The sequence below is a fragment of the Panulirus ornatus genome, chromosome 28 (genome assembly GCF_036320965.1).
Source record: "Panulirus ornatus isolate Po-2019 chromosome 28, ASM3632096v1, whole genome shotgun sequence".
NCBI classification, from domain to species: Eukaryota; Metazoa; Arthropoda; class Malacostraca; order Decapoda; family Palinuridae; genus Panulirus; species Panulirus ornatus.
In genome coordinates, this window is record NC_092251.1 from 13422138 (window position 1) to 13432500 (window position 10363).

Here is a 10363-nt window from a genome sequence, read left to right on the forward strand (position 1 = left end):
CATAAGGTAATTCTCTTTAAGATATGCTTAGACTCTGAGGTGATCTGGGAAAAGTTTTTAAAACACTATAGAAAGACATTCAATAACCAGCCAGAATTGCTTGAAGATAAAAGTAAAAAGGTATGATGGAATGCAGGTATCATAATAAACTATATACAACGTATTAAACGCAAATCCCAGTCGTATGATTCACTGATGTTTTTCATCTTTTTCTGTGTCGGTTGAGAGAGGTGGGAGGTGAGGTGCCTCCTGTTTCTGCCGCTGTTTTTTGGTCATCACGATAGATCAAGTCGTAATGGACCATCAGGACTATTATTCTGTGTCATTCTCACTTCCTTTCATGAACTATGATAGTCACTGAGTTCCATTATCTATTACCAGGTGAAAGCCTCCGCTGAAGTCTAAGATCTCCACTGTCAGCGAAACAGTTCCAGATGAACGCGGCCACTGAAGTCCATGATCATCGCGAAGCGAAACTCATCTCACTTAACACTACTTTCTGAGAGGTGGGATTCAGAGTAGCTCTGGACGTTGTGGTTGATCAGACATCGTACATATTGTCGTGAGTGTTTTAGTATCTATACCGAATCCACTGATCCTGTGTGAATGAAGTCAAGGGTCAGAAAGGTGTGGGATGTGAGGACTCAGGATGATGTGAGGAGAATCTGCAGAAGTTGACTGAACTCTTGTTACTGACGAACATTCCTAGGATCTTGTTATGTAGATATCCTTTTACTTGTAGATTTATTGACTTATTCCCGTGTCCTGAGAGATGGAAATGATATAACAAATAAGCATCGAGCAATAGAATGTCGTGGCACACTGTTGTATGAAGGTGCAGACTAAAAAGAATTACCTATAAAATAGATGGCCTTAGAGGTTACTTTTTACTGAAAGCTCCATCGTGCCTTAAAACCAAGATGTTAATCTTTAGACATCTCTCGCTGTGGTTAACATTACCAGGTGCGCATGACTCGCATTGGTGCATAGATTCATGATGAAATAATTTAACCTTCATGGAAAGTAATAGCTATAATAGGCAAAAACCAAACGTTGTCTATGAAGTCTTAGATCATTGTAGTTCCTCATATGCTTCCTGTTGAATAGTTCTGTTGAAATGTTGAACTAGGTACAACATGAATCCTGGCTCATCAATAACTGATATTTACCAACGATGACAAAAAACTAGTTTTTATAACGTCGGCGGAACACCACGTTTACAGTGAGTACGTGTGTTTTTATATAGCTGATCAAGTTACTCCAGGAGAATCCGAGAAATTAACAAATGTAACATTCCTCTGACAAAATTGCGCAACCGACATTATAACAGGTGAGAGCATGCCCTATGCCAGAACTAGAGGAGGGAACATACGGAGTCACAATCACTCGCTGGAGATGTCAGGCGTTCATGAGTGAAGGACGTCCCGGGGTATATAATGTGGCTGGGACAGGTGCAGAGCATCAGCTGTTGTCCTGCAACCACACAAACATGAAGTTCCTGGTGAGTGTTGTTCCCTCAGTACAAGTGTGGCTCTCTCTGTTAAGTTGTCGTGATGGAGGAAGTGTTAGAGAATCCGTTCACTTATTAATTTCTTGACTGCAGGTGATGTTTCTGCTTGGCTTGGTGGTCTTGGCTGCCGCTCGTCCTAATGATATCATCGACATCGACGAGGACCACATGGAACACGAGCAGGAGGGCATCCCAGGCACGGCCGTAGAGGGCGAGTACACGTGGGTAGCGCCCGACGGCACCGAACACGAAATAGAGTACGTCGCCAACAAGTTTGGCTTCCAAGTCGTCCGATGAGACTTTTGAAGCCAGACAGGACGACTGCTGAAGACGACCATTACACGGTATACGAGCTCTAGACAGGTGTCCCCTGGCTAAACGCCTAAAGACAAGTACTTACATATAAATCTTTACATTTCTTCGCCTGAACTAATATTTGGATATCTGCACACCATCAGGAAAAGCTAGACTCAATCATCAGTGTATTGATTAGATGTAAAAGTAATTTACATTACTTGCTCTAATCATTCATCAAATTAACTTTTATATCATGATACGAAGCAAATGTATGTCCAAGGCACAACGGATTGGCATAATTTCAACTTTGACTCAATAATATACATGTTAAAGTCCTCAGGCACAATAAAGAGTACACCGTATTTCAGGTGTTTTTGTCCTTATTTTTGCATTAGGAAGTACACAGATTCTATTTTGAACTAAAAGGTTTTCCTACTAATATCTATGTATGATATCTAGTTTACCAGAGAGAGAGAGAGAGAGAGAGAGAGAGAGAGAGAGAGAGAGAGAGAGAGAGAGAGAGAGAGAGAGAGAGAGAGAGAATATCTGTAGCAGCTGAAGATCAAAGACACCAACATTCCTTATCAGTAAACGCAGTTTAACCCTCACAGTTCAGTATTCAGTGCTCGTGTGGTACATTCAGGAAAAGACTCCACAATGTCGGGGCAGCAGCGGCATCAGGCTCCCCACCAGCTAGACACGCCTGGTAAGCCGCAGTCCTTGGAGCATAAGGCGATCACAGCCTCAGATATCTGTCCAGGTTTCTAAAGGAAACAACGCGGAGTAAATGCTGATTTTGTACCTTTAGAATTATAACCTATGATATGGAATTCACATGCAACACCCCTTTCATCTGCTGAACGTTTCTGCCAATGTTAGTTTTATACCAATACAAACTTTATCTTCGTTGTAAGGTAACATAATAGTCTCAAAATTCCCATACAACAGTTTCTTGACTGACTGAACATTTACTCCAATTTTTCACAGTTCCCGAAGTCACAAGTTGTGGAAATATATACAAAAAAGCTCCACTGTATTGGAGACTTTGACATACATTAAAGGCAACAGGATATAAACAATCAGCATTACTACCAACATGCCAATATCTATTATACTAAACTTCTCATGTCTTTAAGTCGCACAACATACTTCCAGGAGTTAACTTCTGTAAAGTCTAAATTAAAGTGAGATCTTGATATCAAAGGCGTAAATCTGAAGGTAATGTGAATTTCATATATTCAGAATATTTCTATAATCTGGATCGCATAAAAGGGTGTAGATCACTTGATCAATGGCCTGGCAACGTTTTCAGCGGCCGAGGAACTAACCAAATTTACAGCTGTTTATATAGAGTTGTATGGACGTTAACGTTGAAGACTTTACCTGGATAATTCATCTGTGATGAATAGTAATTTGTACCTATATCTCCTTCTAGATATCATCTGTTCCTCTCTACTCACTTTTCAAAACTCTTCAATTGAACCATGAATTGATAGAAATACTTTGGCATGAATATCCATATCTTCCTGCAGTCTATCCCAACGTGATTGGTGTCACAAATCTACTTCTCAAATGCTCGGGATGAAGTACGGATGTCATAATGATGTGTTGTAGGAGAAGCTCTTCTATATGTATAGAGGTTTTATTCGTCCTAACATGGACGACGATTGCTCTCATATCTGTTGTCTCCCTTCGTACATCCCTGTATTTGCCAAAATGTGATCAGAAGCCTCTCGTCTCATTCATTCTCTAGGTTTCATGTCTCTCCAACCATCACATTTTGTTTACCATCATTTTCTTGCTTGTTTTCCGTTCAGCAGGTGTTATATATTGTCAACTATTTCCTTGAGTTACCTGCGTTCGTCCCTGACACTATGGCGCAGCTTTGCAGAGCCCCTTTGGCTGCTGCTTCTCATTACTTTTGTATAGAGATAGGCCACTTGCCATCTGACTTATTAGGGAAACTTTATGTGTCAATTTTCTCTCTCTCTCTCTCTCTCTCTCTCTCTCTCTCTCTCTCTCTCTCTCTCTCTCTCTCTCTCTCTCTCTCTCTCTCTCTCTCTCTCTCTCTCTCTCTCTCTCTCTCTCTCTCTCTCTCTCTCTCTCTCCAATAACTTTAAATTCTTCCAACATTTGTATGAAACTTTTAAGATTGCAAATAGGATGCTACGATTTTTTAAAATAAACTTTACCTGCACACAAAATCAGGGATATGATATTGCCAGTATACTTAAGTCTCGTCTGATCACACCTCGACTATACCTCTAAGGCCATCTATTTTATAAGTAATTCTTTTTAGTCTGCACCTTCATACAACAGTGTGCCACGACATTGCATTGTTCGATGCTTATTTGTTATATCATTTACATCTCTCAGGACACGGGAATAAGTCAATAAATCTACAAGTAAAAGGATATCTACATAACAAGATCCTAGGAATGTTTGTCAGTAACAAGAGTTCAGTCAACTTCTGCAGATTCTCCTCACATCATCCTGAGGCCTCACATCCCACACCTTTCTGTCCCTTAACTTCATTCACACAGGATCAGTGGATTCGGTGTGGATACTCAAACACTCACGACAATATGTACGACGTCTGATCAACCACAACGTCCAGAGCTACTCTGAATCCCACCTCTCGGAAAGTAGTGTTAAGTGAGGTGAGTTTGGCTTCGCGATGATCATGGACTTCAGTGGCTGCGTTCATCTGGAACTGTTTCGCTGACAGTGGAGATCTTAGACTTCAGCGGAGGCTTTCACCTAGTAATAGATAATGGAACTCAGTGACTATCATAGTTCATGAAAGGAAGTGAGGATGACGCAGAATAATAGTCCTGATGGTCCATTACGACTTGATCTATCGTGATGACCAAAAAACAGCGGCAGAAACAGGAGGCACCTCACCTCCCACCTCTCTCAACCGACACAGAAAAAGATGAAAAACATCAGTGAATCATACGACTTGGATTTGCGTTTAATACGTTGTATATAGTTTATTATGATACCTGCATTTCATCATACCTTTTTACTTTTATCTTCATGCAATTGTTGCTGGTTATTGAATGTCTTTCTATAGTGTTTTAAAAACTTTTCCCAGATCACCTCAGAGTCTAAGCATATCTTAAAGAGAATTACCTGATGTCTTTGAGTGTTTCGTGATGTGGTTATTTCTCAATGAAGGAATTAGTTTGGCAGTTTTACTTTAATTTTCCACCTACTGGTGACGAATATTATCTAGCTTACTCCATACAATGTCCAGCCATGCTATCATAAAGGATATGTATAGTATACTTTATTTTGTAGCTTGTATATCTAGCTATTACTTTTATATAACTAGCTGTTAGTTTCATATATCTAGCCATTAGCTTTTAAACCTTATTATTTTAATAGGATATATACCTGGCCATTAATTTTGACATCCTACTAGTTTTGTAGTTTATATATCTAGCTACTAGTTCTAAAAGCTTAATAGTTTCGTTGTCAATATATCTAGCTATCAATTTTAATATTCTATTACTTTCGTTGTATACAGTTTGAATAATAAAGATCATGGGACTTCAGCTCCCCGCTCACACATGACACTGATAATCATGGCCCTCAGTGGCCTCGTTCAGCTCACACAAAAGATCATGGAAGTCAGTAGTTGTGTTCACCTGACACTGAAGGACATGTACTGACACTGATGATCTTAGCCCTCAGTAACCACGTTCACCTGCACTGAGGATCATGTTCTTATGTGGCCAATTTCACCGGACCCGAAAAACCATAGACTTCGGTGGTCACGTTCACCTGACACTGAGGATCCTGGATCTTGGAAAACACGTTCACCTGAAACTGTGGATCATGGATTTCAGTCGCCGCATTCACTTGCCACTGAAGAAAGTGGACCTCTCTGGTAGAGGAGACATCCATATCTATTCACAACACGTGATAGCATGTAGAATGGACGTAAGACAGGCCCGAGTTATAAGGTATATTCAATATTTCTCAGTACATTAATCTTCTATAAAAGTATCTGTAGTTATGTCTATGTTTTAAGAACACTACCTATATCTGATCGTTAAGTCTTGATATCTGATCGTATAGGCATGATATCTGATCGTATTGGTATGATATCTGATCGTATAGGTGAGGAGAATGTAGTCATATGAGACGTATGTTTAGGCATTTATATTATCCCAAGTGATTTGGAAAAAAGTTTATTGGAAGGCTTTTTTGCTTCTTGCAAAAAAATATGGAAAATGAGGATCAGTCTGAATGCTTTTTTCTTTTAGTCCTGTTCTACCAACCTTGCTAATCTACAACATGTTCTAAAAAAACATATTTATAAGGTTGCTTGTCAGCACAATAACACTATCAGTAAGACCTTAATAAAGAGTAGGGTAAATCATGCAACTATTGAGAGTATATATCCTGTAAGAATGAGTCCTCTTTTCTTAACGTTACCTTGCTAACGCAGCAAAATGGCGAATATGCTTGAAAATAAAAAAATATATATATCTATTTCATTTATTAAAGTTAATCGACATCTCCCGCGTTAGCGAGTTAGAACCAGGAAAGAAACGAGGAATGGACCAACCCACATACACATGTATATACATAACGCCCTCACACGCACATACATATACATACACACATACATATATACAAATATACATGCTAGCTGCCTTCATCCAATTCCGTCGCCAGCCCGCCACACACGAATTAGCATCCCCCTCCCTTCCTTTCTAGCGAGGCAGCGCCAGGAATAGTCAAAAAAGGCCACATTAGTTCACACTCAGTCTCAAGTTGTCATATATATAGCCTAATTATGAAGATATTAAAGATGTTCCCTTAACAATATTTTCTTTGAGCTTATTCCAGACATGAATAATGTCGCTGGTAAAGAAATATTTCCTGCACTTCAGATTGATTCTGTGACCTCTACGCTTTAGTTCATTTTCTCTCGTCGATAATGCTGGCGCTATGGTAAAAGGGTTTTCAATATCGACATTATTGGAGCCTTTACTTGTTTTAAAACATTCAATTTGTCCCGGAGGCTCTTCTTGCTACGGAAATAATAAAATTCAAGTCTCATTAACTCCTCATATATTTTGTCTCGCAAGGAAGGTAATAATTTAGTTCCTCTTCGCTGCACTGTTTCCAATTTGAGAATATCCTTGCTTTAGTGGGGGCTGAAAACTGCACTGTATAGTCGAGGTGCGATGAGACGAGACTTAAGTATACTGGCAATATCATATCCCTGATCTTGTGTGCAGGTAAAGTTTCTTTTAACAAATCGTAACATCCAATTTGCATTCTTAGAAGTTTCATACAAATGCTGGAAGAATTTAAAGTTATTGCAGAGAGAGAGAGAGAGAGAGAGAGAGAGAGAGAGAGAGAGAGAGAGAGAGAGAGAGAGAGAGAGAGAGAGAGAGAGAGAGAGAGAGAGAGAGAAAATTCACATATAAAGTTTCCCTAATAAGTCAGATGGCAAGTTTCCAAATATTTTTAGCGAATGACATGGCAGGAGAGGGAACGTGGAAAGAGGGAAGAGATATCCTCGTCTTCCTAGTTCAGTGCCTGAAGGAGATGTTACAGTCAATCCTCGTGTGGCCTGTCTCTACACAAAAGGAATGGGAAGCAACAGCCAAAGGGGCTCCGCAAAGCTGCGCCATAGTGTCAGTGACGAACGCAGGTAACTCAAGGAAACAGTGGACAATATATAACACCTGCAGAACGGAAAACAAGCAAGAAAATGATGGTAAACAAAATATGATGGTTGGAGAGACATGAAACCTGGAGAATGAATGAGACGAGAGGCTTCTGATCACATTTTGGCAAATACAGAGATGCACGAATTGAGACAACAGATATGAGAGCAATCGTCGTCCATGTTAGGACGAATAAAACCTGTATACATATAGAAGAGCTTCTCCTACAACACATCATTATGACATCCGTACTTCATTCCGAGCATTTGAGAAGTAGATTTGTGACACCAAGCACGTTGGGATAGACTGCAGGAAGATATGGATATTCATGCCAAAGTATTTCTATCAATTCATGGTTCAATTGAAGAGTTTTGAAAAGTGAGAAGAGAGGAACAGATGATATCTAGAAGGAGATATAGGTACAAATTACTATTCATCACAGATGAATTATCCAGATAAAGTCTACAACGTTAACGTCCATACAACTCTATATAAACAGCTGTAAATTTGGTTAGTTCCTCGATCGCTGAAAGCCTTGCCAGGCCATTGATCAAGTGATCTACACCCTTTTATGCGATCCAGATTATAGAAATATTCTGAATATGATAAGTTCACATTTACTTCAGATTTACGCATTTAATATCAAGATCTCACTTCAATGTGACCTTTAGACTTTACAGAAGTTAACTCCTGGAAGTATGTTGTGCGACTTAAAGACATGAGAAGTTTAGTATAATAGATACTGGCATGTTGGTAGTAATGCTGATTGTTTATATCCTGTTGCCTTTAATGTATGGCAAAGTCTCCAATACAGTGGAGCTTTTTTGTATATATTTCCACAACTTGTGACTTCGGGAACTGTGAAAAATTTGAGTAAATGTTCAGTCAGTCAAGAAGCTGTTGTATGGGAATTTTGAGACTATTATGTTACCTTACAACGAAGATAAAGTTTGTATAGGTATAAAACTAACATTGGCAGAAACGTTCAGCCGATGAAAAGGGTGTTGCATGTGAATTCCATAGTCTACAATGTTTCCTTATATCATAGGTTATAATCTTAAAGGCACAAAATCAACATTTACTCCGCGTTGTTTCCTTTAGAAACCTGGACAGATATCTGAGGCTGTGATCGCCTTCTGCTCCAAGGACTGCGGCTTACCAGGCGTGTCTAGCGGGTGGGGAGCCTGATGCCGCTGCTGCCCCGACATTGTGGAGTCTTTTCCTGAATGTACCACACGAGCAATGAATACTGAACTGTGAGGGTTAAACTGCGTTTACTGGTAAGGAATGTTGGTGTCTTTGATCTTCAGCTGCTACAGATATTCTCTCTCTCTCTCTCTCTCTCTCTCTCTCTCTCTCTCTCTCTCTCTCTCTCTCTCTCTCTCTCTCTCTCTGGTAAACTAGATATACAGAGATATTAGTAGGAAAACCTTTTAGTTCAAAATAGAATCTGTGTACTTCCTAATGCAAAAGTAAGGACAAAAACACCTGAAATACGATGTACTCTTTATTGTGCCTGAGGAGTTTAACATGTATATTATTGAGTCAAAGTTGAAATTATGCCAATACGTTGTGCCTTGGACATAGATTTTCTTCGTATCATGATATAAAAGTAAATTTGATGAATGATTAGAGCAAGTAATGTAAACTACTTTTACATCTAATCAGTACACTGATGATTGAGTCTAGCTTTTCCTGATGGTGTGCAGATATCCAAATATTACTTCAGGCGAAGAAATGTAAAGATTTATATGTAAGTACTTGTGTTTAGGCGTTTAGCCAGGGGACGCCTGTCTAGAGTTCGTATACTGTGTTATAGTCGTCTTCAGCAGTTGTCCTGTCTGGCTTCAAAAGTCTCATCGGACGACTTGGAAGCCAAACTTGTTGGCGACGTACTCTATTTCGTGTTCGGTGCCGTCGGGCGCTACCCACGTGTACTCGCCTTCTACGGCCGTGCCCGCGATGCCCTCCTGCTCGTGCTCCAGGTGGTCCTCGTCGATGTCGATGATATCATTAGGACGAGCGGCAGCCAAGACCACCAAGCCAAGTAGAAACATCACCTGCAGTCAAGAAATTAATAAGTGAACGGATTCTCTAACACTTCCTCCATCACGACAACTTAACAGAGAGAGCCACACTTGTACTGAGGGAACAACACTCACCAGGTACTTCATGTTTGTGTTGTTGCAGGACAGCAGCTGATGCTCTGCACCTGTCCCAGCCACATTATATACTCCGGGACGTCCTTCACTCATGAACGCCTGACATCTCCAGCAAGTGACTGTGACCCCGTATGTTCCCTCCTCTAGTTCTGGCGTACGGCACGTACTACTCCTGACCTGTTATAATGTCGGTTGCGCAACCTTGACAGAGGAATGTTTTATCTGTTAATTCATAAGATTCTTCTGGAGTAACTTGGTCAGCCATATACAAACACACGTACTCACTGTAAACGTGGTGTTCCACCGACATTATAAAAACTGGTTTTCTGTAATCGTTGATAAGTATCAGTTATGATGAGCCGGGTCTTATGTTAGACCTAGTTCAACTTTTGAACAGAACTATTTAACAGGATGTATATAGGGAAAAACAATGATCTAAGACCTAGTAATACAAGGATTTTTTTTTACTGCTTATTGATATTACCTTCCATTAAGGTTGATTTATTTCGTCATGAATCTATGCATCAATACAAGTCTTGTACATCGATAATGTTAATCACACTTGATAATACAAGGATTGTCTTTTACTGATTATTGATATTACCTTCCATTAAGGTTGATGTATTTCGTCATGAATCTATGCATCAATAGAAGTCTTGTACACCTGATAATGTTAACCACACTTGATAATACAAGGATTG

General features: G+C 39.7%; 2 protein-coding genes across 2 annotated transcripts; one reads left to right on the plus strand and one right to left on the minus strand.

Moving 5' to 3' along the window:
* The first annotated feature begins 1377 nt into the window (after positions 1-1377).
* LOC139757727 (cuticle protein CP575-like) lies at positions 1378-2169 on the plus strand. Its single transcript, XM_071678478.1, has 2 exons — positions 1378-1501; positions 1604-2169. The coding sequence occupies exons 1-2, from the start codon at positions 1409-1411 to the stop codon at positions 1805-1807; spliced, it is 297 nt and encodes a 98-aa protein (XP_071534579.1). The 5' UTR covers positions 1378-1408; the 3' UTR covers positions 1808-2169.
* A 6825-nt stretch (positions 2170-8994) lies between these two features.
* Positions 8995-9774, minus strand: LOC139757856 (cuticle protein CP575-like). Its single transcript, XM_071678759.1, has 2 exons — positions 9663-9774; positions 8995-9560 (listed from the first exon to the last, which is right to left on the minus strand). The coding sequence occupies exons 1-2, from the start codon at positions 9753-9755 to the stop codon at positions 9357-9359; spliced, it is 297 nt and encodes a 98-aa protein (XP_071534860.1). The 5' UTR covers positions 9756-9774; the 3' UTR covers positions 8995-9356.
* Between the last annotated feature and the right edge of the window lie 589 nt (positions 9775-10363).